General features: G+C 32.1%; 1 protein-coding gene across 1 annotated transcript in view; it reads left to right on the forward strand.

Annotated features, from left to right (window-relative positions):
• Positions 1–22503, forward strand: part of LOC145303508 (uncharacterized) — a 61260-nt gene that overhangs the window by 13631 nt on the left and 25126 nt on the right. Inside the window, exons 2-5 of the mRNA XM_080144941.1 lie at positions 6768–6851; positions 13286–13345; positions 17664–17826; positions 20255–20360. Coding sequence (XP_080001067.1) covers positions 6768–6851; positions 13286–13345; positions 17664–17826; positions 20255–20360 — 413 coding nt within the window. The remainder of the gene's footprint in view (positions 1–6767; positions 6852–13285; positions 13346–17663; positions 17827–20254; positions 20361–22503) is intronic.

The following is a 22503-nucleotide window of genomic DNA, read 5'->3' on the forward strand; positions in this document are numbered from 1 at the left end:
TTACACCAGAAATTTAACAATCTTTGTATAACATTTATTTTTTTATTTAAAATTATATTTTTAAATGATTTGCTCTTTTATTTTTATGTGCCTTTTGTGAAAATATATTGAGGAAAAAAAAATCTGATTGTTTTTTTATATATATATATATATATATATATATATATATATATATATATATACTAGCAAAAGTACCCATCGTTGACTGGGTTCAAAAACAGCCTACAGAAAATGGACTCTGATTTATGAAAGTATGATAGGTTATGAAAAGGAAGGGTTGTAAAGAGATAGCTTCGAATGGGGGGGGGGGGTATCAAAACCAAAGCAAAATATGATGAAAGTAGAAATAAAATAGATAAGCCCCATAATTTATTATACCATACCTGTTCACACTGAAAAACTTGTCACAATATTCTGTGGATCTATATTAAAAAACCTTGTTAAACTTTGTGACATATTTCCATTCTATGGCGGTCAGGTGCGAACAAACATCCCATAATTTTATTATACCATATTTCTTCAAACTGAAACATAATTATCAAAGTATACTTACGCAGATAGATATGAAAAATCTTTATTAATGTTTGTGCTTATTTCCATTCTATGGAGGCCAGGCGCGAACGCAGACCCCACAATTTTATTATACCATCCCTATTTAAGTTAAAACATACTTATCAAAGTATTCTTATGTACATCTATATCAAAAACACTTGTAAACGTTTTTTTTTTTTTTAATTTTTTATTTCCATACTTTGTGGACCAGACTCCACAATTTTAATGAACCACTGTTCTGCCAGATCAAACATACCCATTCCTGTGTCTCAATACATCTTCTATCATTATATGTAATCAGTTTTTTAAAATAGTCAACCATATAGGTCCCTATTAGTGACTAGACACACACACACACACACACACAGCTTATATATATATATATATATATATATATATATATATAATGGTAAAACTGGTAATTAGTAAAAACCTGCAGAGAGTGCTCAGTACTATTGCAGAGCACATATGTGTTTTATTTTTTATTACCGTTTTATCTGTTTGGTTTCAGATGTTGGACCATGTTTACGATCTAACAGCCTCGTCAGACCTTACAGAAGTGGTTGTTACGTAAACATGATCCAACACCTGAAACATATGTAACCAAACAGATAAAACGGAAATAAAAAAATTTTATATATATATATAAATTATTCTAGGTTAATATTTTCTAGAGGTGAAGCAACCAATGAATTTTTTTAGCAAAGTAACAAGGTTTATACAAGAGTGTTCAATACCGAAGTGAAAATGAAAACAGTGAATATCCTCAAAACAAAGTAATTTTCACTCTTTGTTATACCAATTGAAGACAAATTGCTCTTTAACTCGTTTTTTGTGCCACAGTGATGGTCGCCTCACATTCCTTTTCTCTCCGTCCAACTGACTGTATATTAGGATTTTTTGGTATCCTGTCATCAGACATTCTCAGGACATGACCAGTCCACTGCAGTTGATATTGAATGAGGAATGACTCAATTCCAGAATATTGCACTTTGTGAAAAAGTCAGCGTTGGATACTTTGTCCCAAAGGGTAATGCCACAGATTGAGCGCAGACAGCTCTCATAAAATACATCCAATTGGTGAATATGATGCCTGTGTGGAGTCCAAGACTCAGAACCGTACATGAGGATGGAAATAACAGCTCGATATACTATGATTTCTGTGTCCGGTTGAATACCTTGTTCATTCTACAAGCGTGTATATATATATATATATATATATATATATATATATCACACACACACACACGCTTGTGGAATGAACAAGGTATTTGACCAGACACAGAAATCATAGTATAGACAAGGTAACATACATGTTACCTTGCCTGTTGTGGGCAGAACAGTCTCTACCAAACTACTCTGTCAATTTTCAGTCTACAGACTTGAAACTTGATGTACAGGGGATTTGGACCTATGTAACAAATTCAAGTTATTTCTGTTATTTTTATACATATGGACTTAAATCGGATAGCAGCGAATAATGCTAGAAAACTATATGTTTAGGTTTCGATTCTAGCTGATGGCAGCCAATTCATATACTCTTTAACTTTTGAAAACATTACTATTATATATTGGGTACAATCTAATAATAAATACGAAATTTGCATGCATTAAAATATATTTAAGTGTATTTTATGACCAGGCAGCATGTTAGTATTTTAAAAAGTGTTTTAACAATATGTATTTAATATACATTAGTATATTAAATGTTAGTATTTTAAAAAGTTTTTTAATGATATATATATATATATATATATATATATATATATATATATATATATATATATATAATTTAAAGGAGATTAGAATAATAGTCTAAAGAGCTAAGTGTATTTTAATGTAATAGTGAAATTACTAGTTTAATTAAAATACAGGAAATGCTCGTTGTAATTTAGATATATAATAAGCTCGATAGTTAAATGTCCTAGAGCTAATTCAATATTAAGTAATGTGATTTATAATTTAAAAATTAAAAAAAAAATTTTTTAATTTAAAAATCAAATTTTAATTAAATTAAAAATCAGTTTCATAAGAAGGAACAACAACAAAGTCAATTATCTGTACGATCGTTTCGGAAATCCGTGCTTTTTATTTGTGGTATACATGAAGTCACGTAGAACAATTATACATAGTTTTTTTGGTAAGCACGGTCTCCTCATCAGCAAATTTAGGAGGATTTCTATTGAATTGAAAAGACACCAAAAATAAACCTAGCATTAAAAGTAAGGCAGATGAATCTTTTAGTTTTTCTTTTTTTGAAATCAAGAACTGTATTTAAAGTAGTCATTTAGATGTTTGCTATAGCTTTTTATTTTATTGAATTCAAATAAATAAAAAGCTATAGCAAAACATCTAAATGACTACTTTAAATACTTGGCCAGGCGGTTGCGTTTCAATCGGTTTCGCTTTGACAAATACTGGGAATGACTGCACGGCGGGAATTTTCTTTAATTCGGTCAAAAAAAGATAGAGACAATGTCCGTTTGCAAATGCGTGATATTACGATCTGGAAGAGGTTTTTTTTTTTTTTTACATAAGTATCCCCCTTATCAAGGCCAAGAGGCCACTCGAGGATAAGGGTTAAGAGTTTACAGTAGAAATTGGACAATATAGTAATCGTTAGTAATGGAAATTCAGTAAATTTGTTAACTTATATGGAACAGCTCATCAAAAACTTGTTTACGTTAGACTTGAAGACAACTATATTGTAGTCAGCTGGAAAGCAGGAAAATGGAAGACAATTCCACAAGCGTGCAGTTCTAAGAAAGAAGCTTTGTTCATGGAATCTACGTTTAGGTTTAGGCACAGACAAAGAGTGGGAGGAATTATTAATAGTGTTTTCAGCTAAACAGTTGTTTTTTGTAAAAGTTTGGCGAGGGAGGACCACAGACTGAAGCTCAGTCGAACACTTTCCATGAAAATAACAATACAGCAGAGACAAATTCGCAACATCTCTTCTGTGAGATAGAGGTTGCAGGGAAGAAAAAAGGACATTTCCCACGAGGCTACAAAGTCTATTTTGAACTCTATCAAGGCAGGACAAGTTCTTTCTAGCAGCTCCTGCCCAGATGTGGCAACAGTATTCTATCCTTGGACGTACCTGGCTCTTATATAGATAGAGAATTGCATCAGCAGTGAGATATCTACTGGATCGATAGAAGGATCTCACCATTTTTCCAGTGGCTTTGGCAACGGATTTAATGTATGCGTTCCATTTAAGATCAGGAGTAAAGGTCGAGGCCTCCCCAAGACGAGAGCCATTCATTTCAATTGATGCCAGATGGAAGTACTTCTCATGGAATCTAACCGACGCGAGAAGCCCGATGTGAAAAGCCTTTCATGGACAAACACAAACGCTCACACCCATTTTGCCTCTTATATATTAGATTGCAAAGAATTATTTGCCCATTGGACTAATTTGCAAAAAAATTTTAAAAATATCATTCATCAAATTCTGTCTGTGTTTGTTTACAATATTAAGTCAGCTGATATTTTGCTTTGATGATGAATGCCCTGGAAAGTCATTCTGATTAATGTTTAGTTTTAAAATATGCAAAAAATGATTTGTTTAAAAAAAATGCAAGCAAATGATTTGTGGCGATTTTTAAATGGTACCTCTTCTTTTATTGTAAATTGAATTCATTAATAAGAAAAAAATTAAAATAAAATGGTAAGTTACACTCAGGCTTGAACAGGGAGGAGATCATTCAATCTGTAGTCAAATGCTCCACCACCGAGCTGTGTGTCTGGGATTGTTCTTACATAGGCTTCGTCTTGGAATGCATTTGATAAGTATCGATAATTCAAAAAATCCAGATAAAGAATGAAGTCCAATTTGAACTAAAGTTAACACTTTTATACAACCTAATATCACAAGTGCAATTGAGAAATTTTATCACTGCACAAGCAGAAAGGCCGAGCCTATAAAATCAACTGTAGATTCTTTTAGAAAACTGGTGCGTTTGGATTTCTTCTTTTTTCTTTTTTTTTTTTTTTTTTTCAGAACACAATTTAGCCATGATATTTGACCTTTATATGTTTAGCTTTAATTAAAGTAATTATGTGAAAATAATTTCATGAAATCAGCAGTTGATCTTTTGTTAAGACGGGCATGTTCAACATAAATGTTTCAGTTTAGAGCACAACTGAACCCTATTTCTTGGCTTTTGGATTTTAAACTTTAAGTAAAGCCATTATTTACACATAATTTTATATATTGGCAAAACACAATGCAGTCTCGGCATGAGAATATAGGATCATAAAAGTAAACATTTTTCCCCCCCACATTATAGAGCATGACCACCATTTTGATTTTGAAAATGCAAAGGGTTTTTTTTATATTTCTCTGCACTTATGTAAAATAATTATCCATAAAAATAATTTAGACACTGGTTAATTTTTTAACACATATTTTATATACACATGTAAATATATGGCATATACACATGTAAATATATGGCATATACACATGTAAATATATGGTATATACACGTGTAAATATATGGTATATACACGTGTAAATATATGGCATATACACATGAAAATATATGGCATATACACATGTAAATATATGGCATATACACATGTAAATATATGGCATATACACATGTAAATATATGGCATATACACATGTAAATATATGGCATATACACATGTAAATATGTATAATGTACTGTCACCCCCCCCTGTCCTTGTTGCAATTTTTTTATGTAGAAAGTGATTAAAATGTAAGGCTTAAGCTTAAGGGGTCTTAAGAGACTGAAATTCAAGGAATCTTGCTTAATTGGTGTCTAATAACTAAGGATCAAATTTAATTAACATCTGAAATATTTAGAAATTATAGTTTCCCCATCCCCACCATCTGGATATTACCAAACAGGAATTTTAATCTACAGATTTCCATTGACTTTCCCTACTTATTTGATATTCTAGAACTCTTTGTTGCTATAGTAATTCCTATTTGCTATGCAATGTCAAAAACTTATGCAAATATGTTAGTATTTATATTTTGCAGTTTTATTTTATGCTTGAAACAGTATTTTATCATTATATTGTGCTATTTGTTTTTTCTTTGAGAAGTAGGCATACTTTGAAACGCCGCGGTTTAAAGATTTTTTAATTTAGTATTACTTGTCAGATAATAAAATTTCTGTTTTTTTTCCTTGTATGCAGATCTTTTAAATTTTATTTTCTTATATTTAAGCTCTTCTCCATTTTTGGATAATTGAGCTTTTTCATCTGGTTTGGATTGTTTATATAAATATTAAAAATATATCTTGTTTTAAAGTTTTTCATACTAAACTTATTATAATTCTTTATATATACGAGCAAACAGTTAATAAAACATGTTAAAAAACATTTTGAAAAAGTTAAAAACATATTTAATCTGAAAAGGAAACACTTGATAAGTGGATAGTCCTTAATCCGCAGTTTCGAAGAAATACTTTCCTTCTCATCAGAGGGTAGGCATTAGCAAAATGCAGGATCGGATTTTGCATGCAAAAGTATTTGATGAAACAACAAATGAGTCAAAGATCTTACTTTATAACAAAAAAGTGAAGCAGAGGGAATATGGCGAAGAAAAAGGTGATTACACGTGAATGGATAGTCTGATGGAAGATAAATAAGCTCTATCTCCTATTTGGTTTTATCGAGCTTTTACATCTGGCTGAGATAACTTTATAAATATTAATTCTTTAATTTTTATATTATACTTTAATTTTACCATCTTGGATCATTTTGTTAAATTTAATTGTAATTTTATATATATATATATATCTCTCTTTTCTACCTACAGACACTAGTGTTTCATGCTTACGCAAGCAATCAATTCCTGCCGGTTGGCAGATTCGAAGCCACCTTTGTTTCTATTAGCTAAGCCTTTACTTCCAGGTCACCAAACAATTGCTATGGGAATAAAGGAAATGCTAACATTAGACAATCCAGAGTGTTTGAACAAACAGGAGTCATGAATGCTGTATACATGCTAGTTGACCGCCTTTTAGTTTATTTCCCAAACTGCCCATTTATAAAGCGGATTGATAATTATAATTAGATAATTATTTTATATCTACAGATATATGCAATATCTTAAAATCTTGTATCCTAGAATTCAACGAGCGTAAATTGTTTTGATGTTGATATGGATAGAATAGTTGGAAAAAAAAACTTGTTTCTTTTAGATGTACTCAAGAAAATTTTGTGTTTTTCTACAGAAGACGGCGCGACTGGTACTGAAAATGAAAACGATGTTGAAAAACTTGCTGAAACGTTGGCAGATACTTTGAATGCTAAAGATGGTAAGTAATTGATTTCGCATTTATCATCAGTCACTTTGGATTTCTTTTTTATTCTAAAGGAAACTTCATTCTTTAGTATGTAAAGGAATTTTATCTAGCAGCGAATTCTCTCTACAAAGCTGCATGAAGGCATTTCTTGTTCCTACATATGTCATTACCTTCCACCCTCATTTATTTTAATGAGATCATCCAATTGCCTTAAGATGAAATACATTGCACGAAAAAATTGAAAATGCTTAAAATATCTCAACAGAAAGAGTTTGATAATCTAAGAATCTTTTTAAATTTTTTTAAACCTGACAAAAAACAAGGTAGTTATGACTATTTTTGTGCTTCACACGTTTGGATATTTTTCTTTTTATAACCATATGCATTTTGTCATGTTTTACACTGCTTTTTCAGTAAAAATGTTATTTATTTGATAAAAAACAAGATTAAAAAAATTTGCCATATAAATATAATTTTGTACACAGAATCTGAATATGCCACTGAAAAACAAAACACATTAAGCAATGAAATTTGCCATATAAGTGTAATTTTGTTCAAGGAATAAGAAAATTTCTAGAAATTAATGGCTTCAAAGTAATCTATATAAATAAAACTGTATATGTACGTCTGTGTAAATATCTAACTGATACACTCTTAAATTACAAGTCACACAACACTGAAATTAACAGGAAATAGTATTCATGCACTAAGGATGGTTTATAATGAATAAAATCTTTGTTTGGATGGATGAATAACGCGTACAGAAATGTCAGCAAGTTGAAATGCAAAAATATGCTGCATATTTCTATTACTTTTGCACATGAATAAATTCATTTATAGCTTGAATTGGCTTAATTTTAAATCTTTCTTATCTATTGATAGCTCAATTGGTAAGCAACGCAGCTGGAGTGCTAAATGTTTTGGTTTCAATTCTAGCTGATGGCACACAAGTCAATTTTTTTTTTTTTTTGTTATTAAATTTTGGAAATAACTATATATTAGGTATAATATTCAATAGAGAACTGGCTCTAATAATAAATGCAAAATCTGCATGAATTAAAATATATTTAAGCGCCCCCTGCTAATCTGCAATAAATGTACATACGCTGCAATACTATAAAAATATCATGTATCTATTAAAAGAAAATGAGTTAAAGAACTCAAAGTTGAATTGTAATGCATTTTACCGTATATACTTGTGCATAAGTCGATCTTTTTTTTTCACTTTTTATTTGTTTTTCCAGTATTTGTACAGTTTAACCAAGACATTAAAAAAATGAAAATATCGAGAGAGGAAAAAAAGGGGGTTTATATTGTATGTATCCATTTTGGACTGAAGATCTCCCCCAAAAAAAAAAAAAAAAAAAACCACTTAATTTGATAGTAGTGCTTGGGGGGGGGGGGGTTACAGCAGAAAAACACGTTTTTATGAGAGCCTGTTGAAGTTCGCTATCTTGGAATTTTTTTTAACACACCATGGGGAGATGACTCAATGTAAATCACCGACACTCCCTCCCCATCTTTAATACTAGCTTTTCTTCCTAAAAATCGAACCTTTTGCTCAGTATCATAAATTGTTTTTTTGCTGTTAAAAAAAAACAAAACTTTTTGATGAAATTAAGTGAAAAAATTTTCCAGAGGACTTCGTTCCATAACGGATATGTACAATATAACATTTTTTTCGATATTTTCGTTTTTTAATGTCTTGATTAAACTGTACAAGTACCGTTTTTTCTTTTGGTTTTTGGTTTTTTTGTTTGTTTTTTCTTTTCTTTTTTACTCACTCTGAAGAAGAGAAATGAACAGTAGAAGATAAGAAAAATAAAAAAAATAAAAGGAAAACAAATAAAAAGATCAACTTATACATAAGTATATACGGTATGTACAATAAACTAAAATCTAATACTATGACTGTTTAAAAATGAATGTATTGTAAGATTTTTGTAGTATTATTGTACATTAACACCTTCCACTAACACCCCCCTCCTCAAAATATAAGATTCTACCTTTTTAGGTAGTTACATGTGAACACCTTGAAAAACTTGGTAGAAAGAAAGATAAACAATTTATTTATTTATATATATATATATATATATATATATATATATATATATATATATGATGAATCATGGACTTTTTTAAAGAGTCTTGGGGTTTGTTACTCGGATTTCGGGTTAGTGGTAAGCTTAAGGGCAACTATGTATGACATCCTGAAAATTTGATGGTGAACAAAAAATAATTTTCAAATTAATTTCACATAAATTTAATATAAAATAATCTACCATTTTTGGTCCATTCTAGCGATTTAGTGTAGCTAACGTTTTTTTTTTTTATTATTTTTATTTTTTTTCTATGGGAGATAACTCATGTGTTTTATGATTCTATGGTTTTAAGAGGGTTTTTGAGTGTGACTACTCGAACTTAGGGTTAGTGGTAGCATTAAGGAAGGGTGTGGGAGGTTTTGTCGCTCATATCTAGGGTTAGAGGTAGGAATGTTTTTAAGGGGGCGTTTGTTACTCAGATGTAGAGTTAGATCATACGGTATCACTGGTAGAATACTTAACGTAATTAAATCCTTCTTAGAATAGATCCAGGTTGTCCTCGACGGTCGTACATCTAAACAATATGATATAAATGCGGGGGTGCCCCAGGGTTCTATCCTTGGACCTCTATTGTTCCTGATATTCATAAATGACTTCCCCGACAAAATTGCCTCTGAGATGGGTATATATGCTGATGACACTACACTCTATGGCAGGCACAGGAAGACGAATGAACACATTTCTAAAGAAATGGCAGAAACACTAGAGGAAGACCTCCAATCTGTGGTGGAATGGGGACAAAAGTGGTTGGTCGCGTTCAATGCTGCTAAGACTAAACTAGTTTCATTCAATAATTACAAGAAACCTTCTCTACTACCTATAGCAATGGCCAACGACTCTTTATCTGAGAGTACATCTTTCAAATTCCTTGGCCTAACGTTCACAGGAAACATGAGTTGGAACAATTACATTGAAGGCATTGCCAGGGCCGCAGCAAGAAAGGTGGGCTCTCTCTACCGTGCTAGAAAACTACTAACACCCGAAAGTATCCTGTACCTCTATAAGGCCAACATTCGCCCATGTATGGAGTATTGCTGTCACATCTGGGCTGGTGCATCTGCTACTAGTCTCTCGCTCCTTGACAAGGTTCAAAAGAGAGTCGCAAACCTGATAGGCCCTGAACTGGCATCTAAGCTTCAGCTTCTGTCCCATCGACGAAATGTTGCATCCCTCTGCCTTTTCTACAAGTATTTTAGTGGTGAATGCTCTGACGAACTGCAATCACTTGTGCCCCCACGACGTGAGCACCCTCGACAAACCCGACAGGCTGCTAAATCCCACCCCCACACTGTAGAGATCCCTAGATGTAAAAGGTCTTTTTACTCCAATAGTTTCTTCCCCAGAACCACTAGACTCTGGAATTCCATTCCAGGTCCCTGCTTCCCCAACAGTACTGATGTGCAGAAGTTCAAGTGTAACGTGAACCGACAACTTGCTGCCCAAATCCCTACATAGTACTCCAGTAATTGTTGCCCCTGATAGTAGCCCCCTACACCAAAGTGGCAATGTGCCTTGTTTGGGGTGAAAATGTAATAAAAAAAAAAATAGTGAGGAAGGTACTTTTAGGAGGTGGGCATGTTAATTTTTGTACTAACTTTTCAGCTTGACAAAATATCAAAATTATTTGGAGGACTAACTTCCCAAAAATGGCTGAAAAAATGAGGGATCATTTTATATTAACTTTATATGCAAAACTGATCCCCTATTTTAAATTTTTTTTTTTTTTTCTCTATTTTTATTTTTTTATCCCAAGATTTTTATAGTGTGTGCATGTAATTGCCTAAAAAAGTAGAATCTTTATTTTTTATTTGGCTGCTTCTGACTACAATTAAAGTTTAAGAGTAGAGTATATTTGAAAAACAGTATTTCTTAAAGGATCAACTATTTTATAAAAGTACCACAAACCATATTAACTTAAATTTTAAACAAAAAAAAATGTATTCTTTCTTAAGTGTGTAAACAAAATATTTTCTTTCTATTTTTTAAGCATGGATATTTCTTCATTAGAGCGAAATCGGTATATTGAACTTCACATAAAACCTATGGTTAAAAATAAAAAAAGAAACTGGAGAGTTTGACTCACAATAAGAGATAATTATTTTCTGAAATCTTACACAAACTCTATTTTCGCTAATTGTCTTCAAAAACTGTTTCGATTAATAATTAATTTTCTACCTTATTGTTTTTCATAACTTTTGGATATGTTCATTACTGTGACATGACGATTAAGTAGATATCATTGGTTTTGCTTAAAATTTAATATTTCGAATTTTGCTCTAATGACGAAGATTCTTTTTAAGTGTAAACAATGTAGTTGCTGCTGATGAATTATCAGCGTTAAGTTTTAGTAAACAGTGAAATGAATAAAAAAAAAAAAAAATGCTTCAGATAGTGTAAAAAAAAATGTTACTACAAAGGGAAAACAACATATAATTAATGGGTAAAAAAGATTGATTTACTTGATAGGTAAAAAAAAGATATTTTTTAATATTCAATACTTGTCATGTCATCTTATCTTTTTAAGACAACAAAAAATGGAATAGGCCGGTTTATTTTGTACCTCGACAAAGATAGTAATGTTTCTTCTGATAAGTTTCCAAATTTCATAATGAAATTTTTACTAGTGGAGTGGTAACAAGCTTTTTAGCAACATGGAAAGTGAAAATAAATCTTACGCAAATAGTCGTTTCATAGCATTAACAGTTTCATCATTAATTTGTTAAAAATTCTTCAAATATATAATGTAGATTATTATTTATTAATGTATGTGAAAAGATATTCATTTCTAAACAAAGTAGTGGTATTTTGAGAATTTAAATGCTTTCATTTTTAAAATATGGATATTTAGATAGAACTACCTTGAAATCTGATTATCCAAAGCGTTTGATGGTTAGTAATTGAAAATTTATTAAGTGATGGCCTCCTATGTAAAAAAAAAAAAAAAAAAAAAAAAAAAAAATTACAATGAAATTTCTGACTTTACCCATTTTTTTAAAATGAATAGTTTCCAAATCAAATTCTGTTGTCCTATTTTAACTTAAAAAAAAAAAATGCTATTTTCATTCTTTTTTACTTTAATGCCATTTTTGATACATGTCAAAGTGCTAAAATTTTAAATAATAGACATTTGTTTATTTAACTTTTATGTACAACAGCAATTATTTTTACAGAGGGAGAAATATAAAAGTTTTTCTGTATATTACTAAACCTTAATTACATGTACTATTTAAAGAGGTGTATTCAGAATAAACAGTAATTTATGCCGATAAATTGGGTGTGGAAGCAAAATAATTAACAATGTGAACTGATAACACAGATGTGCAATGTTCAAATCCAGTCGATTCCATAGCCTCACTTCCACTAATGTTGGCAACATTCACCACAGGTCTTTGTAACTTTGTAAGTGCTCCATTCTTTTTAAAAAAAAAAAAAAAAAAAAGCAATGACAACAACAAAATCAAACTGGTAAAAAATAAAACGTCATACTATATTGATCCATACAAATTTATTTTCATAAAAGTAGGTGAAGAAACTGAAACTTTAAGAGTAAAATAATCTTATTTTATTAATTTGTTTTGAGTTTGCGCATTAGTCCATCATGCAAATTATCCGTCGCAATAAGTGTTCCATGTTTTTAGCATCATGAGTGATATAAACCAAGGCTTCAAATTGAAAAAGAAAAAAGTTTAAGTAAAGCAGAAGACATGGAAATCAAACAGATCTCTACAAAATATAATAAAACTAAAATAACAATTCATCAACTAGCACAAAATATGAAAACAAAAAATGAAGCAGTAAAAATGAAAACTGTCGGAAGTATAAGAGCTGAAGTGTTTTAAAAAGTCAAATGTGTCTTGTGTCGGCTAAAATTGAATCTTTGTCAAAAAACGTCAATTAGTAAAAGTTCATTTTTATATCTTATTTGAGTCTTTTTAAGCTATTTCATAGGTTTAATATAAATCTTTTTTTGGCTTATATATTTACTGATTTAAAAAAAATATATATGTATAGTTTTTTTTTTTTTGTTTGTTAATAGCTGAAATTTGGATGGGATAGAGGCATCCCCTTCCTCAGACCCTTCAGTAAAGTTCCACATAATCACCACTTTAATATCTATACAAAATATTTTGGGGGCCTTTTTAAACTTATCACTTTCATTTATGGTTGTTCTTAAAATAAAAAAAAGCTAATCTGTCATTATTCAGGATATGTGCGAAAAGAACCAGTGTAACAAATATTTTGATGCGTCACTGCTTACAAAGTTAAACAAAATTAATCTCTAAAACTTGACAGGCTTCAATATAAACTTTCTGTTACTTACAGTTCTAATGTTTTCATTTGCAGATATTGAAACAACTGGAGATGCCAGTTCAAGCAGCAAGAAAAAGAAAAAAAAGAAAAAACGTTAGTATTTTAATTTCAAGCATCTTTGTTTTTATATATAAGTATTTTAAGTAAAATTATGTAAACATCAGAAAAACACGGATTAATCAATGTTTTGATGAAGTTACTCCTCTCATCAGTGATTCAATAAAAAGATTCATGAACCCCTGACGAGGCTAGTAACTACCTTGAAATGTTGATCAGTCCTCAGAGGGTTTTTTTTCTGGTGTTTTATATAATTTTACTTATAATAGCTCTACATATGTGTCGAGCACTTTTGAAAATATTGTTTTATTATTATTATTTGAATACATTTGAACTTGTTTAATATATATATATTGGTAAAGAAAGAAGAGGAAAAAGAAAGAACACGTCTTATGGAAAAGAAGTGAAGAATTTATTTCCAAATTCATTTCAAGTAGGATCATCTGATTTGCAATTTGCTTTCTCCCTACCACTAAATCATTCTGTTTGGCAAGTTTTTTATTCAGTGACAAAATGGAATAAAGAGAGAAGTATATTTACTTAAATGACTGGAAGGAAGTATCTGATTTGTATTATACATAAATTTAAATATACACTACTATCAAGGTGGAGGATTATTATTTTTATTATAAAAAGAGAACATTGCGTGTGTATGTGAATTCATTCCATATGTGCCTTTTTTTCACTCAAATGTAAAATATTCTGCAGTTTCCAAACAATTTATGTTAACTATCCTTCTTCTTCACAATTCTCAGTATCAAAATTCAATACACGGTTGATTCTCCTTCTTCACAATTCTCGGTATCAAAATTCAATCTACATCTGACAAAAGGAATACTCTTCTGATCAACAGGCTGTTTATTGAAACTGTCTGCCTTTCATATGCATGTTAGATGGCCTGAAGTCTCTTTTCCTCATGAGATCACCAGCCTATAAGTAAATGCGGCAGCCATTTTTTTTTTTTTTTTCTTTATTCTTCTTGCATGACACAAACACTGGATGCTGTACAAAAATTAGGTTTGTAATAATTTTTAATAATAGCGCCTGCCAATGAACCTATCTAACAAAGATATTTTTTTTTTTATCAGAATGTCTTTTGATAATCAAAAAAAAATGAGAAGGGCAGGCCATTTTAACTAAAGTTAGTGCTTTATACAGCCTAACATTACCAGTGCATTTGGGAAGGTTTATCATTATAGAAGCAGAAAGACCTGGCATATGAATTCAACAGTAGGTTCTTTAATATGACAGGGGTGCGTTTGAAATGAATTTTTCTGTTTAGAGCACAATTGAACCACAAGACTTGACTTTTGCATTTTAAACTTTAATTCAAGTCATCATATAAAATAATTTTATGAAATCAACATTAAGTTCTCCTACAGTGCAATGTAAACTACAATGTATTATGGACTGTCACTGTAGGGAGGTAATCAATTGATTCGATTGAAAAATGGGTGATTTTACCAATTTTGATGACAATATAAACTATGGGAGGGTGAAACATTCATTGATCCTTGTTCAATCTCGGGCAACATCAGATCTCCTTGCTAGTTCTTACATAGATTTATTTTGCCATTTAATTTATAAACGTGTACAGACACATATGTAAATTAGATGACTGTTGAAAAAAGTCATCCTTTCTCTAAATATCATCAAAGACCTTAAGGAAATATTTGAGTGGTTGAATCAATAGAATGATAGGAATGGGAGAAACACACAGAAAGCTTAGAGAGAAATTAATAGTTTGTTCAGTTAATTATAAATTACGGCTATATTCTGTTTTAATAGATGACATCTTTGTTACTTCAGCATCTATTGCATCATACAGGTTCGTTTCCTGATATCTTCAACCTGTTTTACTGGATTATATCATACTTTTGTGACGTTATAAAAAATTTGCCTGGTTTTCGTTTCCATTTCATGAAAGTCACAGAAATATCTGTACCTCTTATTCTCTTAAATAATTTGTTACCGTATAAAGAGAAGTACAATTTGAGTGCAGAATCAGAAAGAATATCAAGTTCTATCAAAGAGAAGTGTACAAAGTCATAGCACTCCTTCTAAAGGCAAGCTTGGGTCTCTTTGAACTTGTGGGCCAGCGCAGAGCCTGCTGACACACCCAGCGTCTGCCAGCGGCCATCTGATTGCACCAGGGGATCGTCACGCTCTTCAGCACATCCAGATATACTTTGGTGTTGACTTGCAAGCCGACTTTAAAGATGTGAAGTGGCATGATGTGGCCCTCACTTGAAACCATACCAAAATCCATAACCGTGTCTGGGAGAAACCTTGTTGAGCTGTGCCTTCATGCATTGAACCGTCCAGATTTGCATGTTGAAGGTGCTGGCAATGGTCCTGTTGTCATAACTTGGATCAGTAAAGAGCATGAGTTGTACAGCGGCGCATCTAACTTCACTTGTTGAACATTGCGTCATTTTCAGACATGATGAAAAACTCCTCGTTCTTGGGTTTTGTACACAACTGGCCAACTAGTAAATGCTTTTCAACAAAAAAAGAAAACTGATTTTCATCAAACAGAAATGGGATTATATCGTCTTTTTCTATGGCGACAATTTTATCGTTCCACCCTTTAAGTAAAAAAAAAAAAACTACTTGATTACTTTACATGAATTTTGGAATGTGACATCATTCCATGACGGGTATATACATCATAAATTTTTTATTTTTTTTGCTAATTCAAGTTCTACATTAGAAGCATAAAATAAACTGGAAATGCCACAACTAGTATATGTGTGGAGAAACTTCTAAACTAATGAACCGATCATTATGAATCGTGCTGATCTCAACTAGTGTGTGTGTGTAAATCAAGCAGAGACATTTGGACAATGTCGAAACTAAAACATCGTTAAATTCATTAACCACACAGCAGCAACAGTATAGTGTAATGGTGAGAAGCCTTGACTGTCATTTGGGCGGTCAGGTTTCGATCCTAGCTTGAGGCAGTTGCCTGTCTAGCCGCACTGATGAGCTGTGAAACAGCGAAACCGTACCGTATGTAGATGATATATAACCATCAACGGTTTAAGACCAAGACTCTTCTTCGCACCGAAATTATTCGCGACTTGCTCTTCGCTGACGATGCCGCACTGGTAGCCACGTCCTTTGAGGAATCCCAGGTTCTTCTTGATCGATTTTCAGCCGCGTACGAGGCCTTTGGCCTGACAATAAGCATAAGGAAGACTGAGGTAGTGCATCAGCCACACCCTACCCCAAAACAAGTTGAAGGCGTAAAGCAAAATCCACCAGAGTATAGATTTCCTGCGCACAAGCTGAAAGTCGACGGTCATGATATCAATTATGTCAAGTCCTTTCCTTACCTTGGTAGCAAGGTGAACCAGGGTGGTTCTCTTGATGATGAAATTGTCAACAGGATTGCTAAGGCCACTTTTGCCTTTGGAAATCTCCGCCATCGCTTGTGGAACGAAAGGGGTATTCGACTAGACACAAAAATCCTTGTCTACCGTGCTGTTGTTCTTTCCATTCTTCTTTATGGATCTGAGCCATGGACTCCATACAGACATCACATTAGTCAGCTAGACGTTTTCCACAAAAGCTGTCTACGCTCCATATGTGGTCTTAGCCTCCGCGACAAGGTATCAAATGCCGAATTATTCACAAAATGCAAAATATCTGGCATTGAATTATTCCTTATTCAATCGCAATTGCGGTGGGCTGGTCATGTATTGAGGATGCCCGATGACAGAATTCCAAAAATTGCGATGTACAGTCAATTTGAGGGTGGTAAAAGAATTGTCGGACGTCCTTGGCTTAGGTACAAGGACAAGTTGAAGAGTAACTTGTCTGCAGTGAACATACCATACAGGAGTCTTGAAGATGAGGTGAATGACCGAAAAGGATGGAGATCAAGGTGTTTTGAAGGTCTCCAGAGGTTTCAATCTGAAAGCTTAAGGCAACTGAAAGAAAACGGAGTAAGAGCAAAACGACTACCAGTCGAACCAATATCTGCAGCATTAAATCCACATTCATGTTCTATTTGTGGCCTTGTCTGCAAGTCCCTTGCTGGACTAAAAAGTCATCAGAGGCAAAAGCATAAATGAGTTTTAGAAATATGGGTTGTTCTGAACCTCATACGTCGAAATCGACGGGAGAGTCCATCATATATATATATATATATATATATAATTTCTTAAACATAACCTTTGAATTTCAGAGAATAGGGATTCAGACCTAACATATGAGAGGACTTAATATCTAATATATTAGTTTATCTGGAGGTCAAAAAACTGAATGCATTCCTAGATATAATATTAAAACAAGTGTTATGTTAATGGAAACGTATAAAAATACTTTTTTGTTGTTTCGTTTAAAATAGCCACGGCAGCCGCAGAAGGAGAGAAAGCATCTACTTCAGCTCCACCTGGGGTTAAAAAACAAACTGTGCCTCCTTCTATTCCGATAGTGGAGCTCTTCCCTGATGGCAATTTTCCCGCCGGAGAAGAAGTTGAATATCCAACACCAAAGCATCCTCTTGATTCGTAAGTTGATTTTTGTTTTGCTTTTTTTCTAACACTTCGACAAATGATGACTACAAATTAGGTTGTAATTTTTAGTATCCAATCAGAACTTAAACCTTTGTTTAAGATTTTCAAATCATCAAAAAGTTTTTGTATCCAGTTACGGAAAAACGTTTCTGTACTGTATTAAAAATGGTTTATGCTATAATTTATTTACAAACGTTTAAGTTCTTAATTAGAATTTAGTTTGTTTTTTTGTTTGTTTTTGTTTTTGCTTTTTTTAAGGAAATAAAAATTTACAATTTTTAGCAATTGAAGTTTTAATTATTTTGAATACAAAATCTTGGCAGTTGAATTGTTGTTGCCATTTCAATTTACTACTTAATCAATTTACATAATTTTTGGAATATGATCTCTTTATTTAGTGACGTGTACATACATCCTAAAAGATTTTGTCTGTATTTTTGTTTAAGATGAATTCTAAATAAGAATCTATTTGTCAAACACTGTCCAACCTGTCAATAATCTGTAAGCTTTTGGATTTGATTCTAATCCCCAACTTTAAAAAATTCTTAACAAGCTTCTTCAATTTTACCAAAGATGAAACAATTTATGGACTGTATATTGATGCAGAAGAACTTCTACCTTGTCCAATTATTTTAATGCAACACATCATTATTTTTACTCAACCTAGTATCAGTGTATCACCAATTTTTCAGCAACTTATTGTCCGTCATCTCTTGTAAATTGGACAAAAATCATAAGAGAGGAACTTTATGATTTCATTATTGCCAGACTAGTTTACTGTACAGCCATAGCTGACTCTGTGTGTAAAGTATCATCAATTTGATTGTTTATCCTGCACCTGCTGGTGATAGTCTCTTATTTTGCTTACATTTAACCTTAGTTGTGGTTTCGTAGACAAATTCAAGTTGCAGCTGTAGTGTTAAACAATTCTATTTTCATCAAACTCTAGCAACTTATACAGACTTTTGAACTGAATCTCTTGTTTAATCAACAGGGGAAGAATGTTTTTGTTCTATCAGTCATGACTGAGTAGAGGATACTTGGCATAATGGATATCAGCATGGATTACCCATTAATTCTAAACGACTGTCTTTTAGAGGTTGAAGATTGTTTTTACTTCAAGAAATAAAAAGAACTAGGAATAATAAATTAACACTTCACCATGATCATAGATGAAACAAAAGCAATCTACCCTAGTGGATTAAAGGGATCAGGTTGGAAATTTTGTTCAAGTTGGGAATGGGACATCCTACCAGATACTAAGCACTCACCCACTATCTTATATATTCCAATCGAGAGATCTTTTTAAGCTTCTGACTGTCCCTTTGAGTGCAATTATTTGAATCTCTAGTTGAAAAAAATCCTGGTTGAAAACTTTAAATAATTAAATTTTTGCTCTATTTTGTACATATTTTTTCTATCGATATCGGTTTGATATAATAATTACTGTTAACATAATTTTCATCTGCCACAAGATGAGATTATATTTGTAAGAACTGTTCGTTTGTTTAAAGCCTGCATTTTGAGTCGTACACTGAAAATTGACATTTGGACTAATAGCACACAAGATAGCACTCCTCCTCCAACAAACTTGAATGGTCATAATTCCATTGCTAATTTTGATATCATTGTTTTGCAAAGATCTATTGTGGCGACATAAAAATTAGATGCAATAAAAATCAAAATTTGGCCTGGGATGCCTACTTAGGATAAAGAAGACAATTCAACGACCTTATGACTAGAGAACAAATGCTTGAGTCATACACTACTAATCGTGTTAGCTAATTATATCAATCAATTTACATATTATGATTCTCATAGGCACAGCGAGAGATTTAAGTGCATTCTCTTTTAGATAAAAAGTTCGTTCATTTTAACACTTTGTCTTTTGAATGCTTCTACCAAAACTAAGCAAGATTCTCTGTTTCTCATAGCTGACATTATTTCCGTTAATTTGTCTTGGCTTCCATTCTCCCGAACCAATAGGCCATAATCCTATTAAACTTTTTCTTGGTCTCTTGTTTACACCGTTTCTTTCTTGTTCTCAACTAATCACTAAGTTATGAACAAGCATAGTAAAGTTATCAATTTCCAAAAGTCATTTTTCACTTTTATCTGAATATATTACTAAAATATTCGTGTTAGAATTATGTTAGTAATTACATTTTTTTTATATATAATTTATCATTTCTGGTGAGTTAAAGAATATAAAAAATCCCTTGGCTGTTTACTAAAGAGTAGAATATTTCTTTAAAAATTCATTTAAGGTTGCTGGATACATCTGAGGTGACTACCTGACTTGCTATTTGCTTTCATGCTCCCACTTACCAACTGAAATATTTTTTTCTGATTCTAGGAAAGGGGGGGGGTATGCATTTTTTATGATTATATTAACTTAATTTTAAAAAAAATTTTTCTTCAGTCGGACAGCCAAAGATAGATTTACAAGTTTAGAGAAAAGAACGCTAGACAGAGCTCATGAGAATATTTACCAAGAGATTCGTACTGCAGCTGAAGCTCATCGGCAGGTAAGACAGAACATCTCATTTCTTTTCTGCACATTAATTTAACTTTTTTTTTTTTTTTTTTTTTTTTTTTTTTTTTTTTTTTTTTTTTTTTTTTTTTTTTTTTTTAGTTGCCAGGTCATAAAATATGCTTAAATATATTAATTCATGCAAATTTCATATTTATCATTAAAGCTAATTTTCTATTGAATATTATATAGCTGATTTCAAAAGTTGTTTAAAAAATGACTTTCGTGCCATCAGCTAAAATCAAAACCCAAAGCCACCATAAATAAAATTGATCCTTGCCTCCTCTCTAAAAAAAAAAAAAAAAATACTTTTGTTGCATGGTCGGAACTCTCCACTGGTGAATTCGCCACCCACCCCCCAAAAAATGTAATAATTGAAAATGAGGACAGCTGACTCAAAAAAAAAAAAAAAAAAAAAAAAACAGATGACAGCCATCTTGGTTGGAAATTTAAAAACTGTAAAGAGTTAATATTTGAGATGAAATAAAAAGCATTTAAAACTACTTCAATACACCTAAAAATGATGCAGGTTGCAAAGTAACTGTTATTAGCTATGATAACATTTGTTGCATATTTGATTTTAACCACTTTTTCAAATTACTGCAGATTGTAAAACAAACCCCAAATTTTGTTTCATAAACCTGAATTTTGTCTGGAGAAGCCTTGAAGATGGACATTGAAAATCTGTACTAACCCTGTTCAATTTATGTTATTACCAAATGATAGTCAATTTCCTCTATCGTTACCAATCCTCACGGTGTTGTATCATTAATAGGGCTGTGACAACAGCATATTCTTTTCGTTGTTTTTACTCTCGAGTATATATCCGACACAGACACAAGTAATCAACCGAGGATCACATCACTCTACATAAAAACATAAGATATCAATGGATATATACCTGAGAATTAAAACAAGGAAAAGAATATGCTGTTGTCATAGCCCTAATCATTATCCACCTGACAAACTCGTTAACCCTTCACCTCAAGTTACCTTTCAGCCTTGAAAAGGGATGGCGTGTTAGTATATATAAAAAATAATTAATTTTTACAAAGTATCTTATTTAAAGCATGTTGCTAGCACGCAACATTTTTTTATAACATGTCTATTTCGTTGTTAAAAGAAGAAAAGGTCGTCAGCATCATTCAGTTTTGTGATGAAAGTGTCTCAGACTTTGGTGAGGGGGGGGGGGGTCAACACCAGGCAACGTATCCATGCAGTCTGATCCATTGAGCTGATACCAGTCATATTTTAAGCAGTGTAGTCACTTTGTATGCATAGAAAGCCAAGAAAAAAAGGTTTTTCTTGGCTTTCTATGCATCTTCATCCCTCAGGCATCCATGCATGTTAAGTTGATGAAGGGGATGGCATGATGTACATAGCCAAACCATCTAAGTTTTTAAGGGCTTCCAAATCCCACCAATACTAAGTGGCAGAGGGGATTTTTTATTCTAGATTGTTGCTGTATATCTGCGTGATCATTGCATAGTTATTGCGTTAAAGCCTTTGTTAAAAACATTTAGAGCTCATGTCTTGCTGCCATGCAAGATGGTGAAGCGAATAAAGACTGAAAAGACCTTGCCCAGAGCACTAAAGAAAATTTAGTTGAAACCACTATTAATAATTTCCCCCGCTCTTTATCTGTACCTATACCTAAATGTAGATTCCATGAACAAAGCTTCTTTCTTAGAACTGCACGCCTGTGGAACTCTGTCGGAAAGCAGGAAAATGGAATAGACTACAGTATGGTTGTCTTCAAGTCTAATGTGAACAAATTCTTAATGAGCCATCCCCTTAAGTAATCCAATTTACCAAATTTCCATCTACTAACAATTACTATAACATGTTCTCTTTGATCACTGTTACACTCTTAACCCTTATCCTCGAGTGGCCTCCGGACCTTGATAAGTGGTGAAAAAATGTAAGGATTGGGATTTAAATTTTTGTAATATTTCTTATTAATTTAATTGCAAAGCTTCTTTAAAACAAAATAAAAGTAAAAAAAAAAAAAAAAAAAAACTCTTATGCAATGCTGGGTGGATAACTAACCAATGATTATAAATAAATGCTGCTGCTAAGTATAAGAGGTCATGATGTTGGCTATATTTAGTTTAATTAATTTTTATGCAAAGCAGACA

This window comes from Euprymna scolopes, chromosome 19 (assembly GCF_053919585.1).
Source record: "Euprymna scolopes isolate OS-2025 chromosome 19, ASM5391958v1, whole genome shotgun sequence".
Taxonomy (NCBI): domain Eukaryota; kingdom Metazoa; phylum Mollusca; class Cephalopoda; order Sepiida; family Sepiolidae; genus Euprymna; species Euprymna scolopes.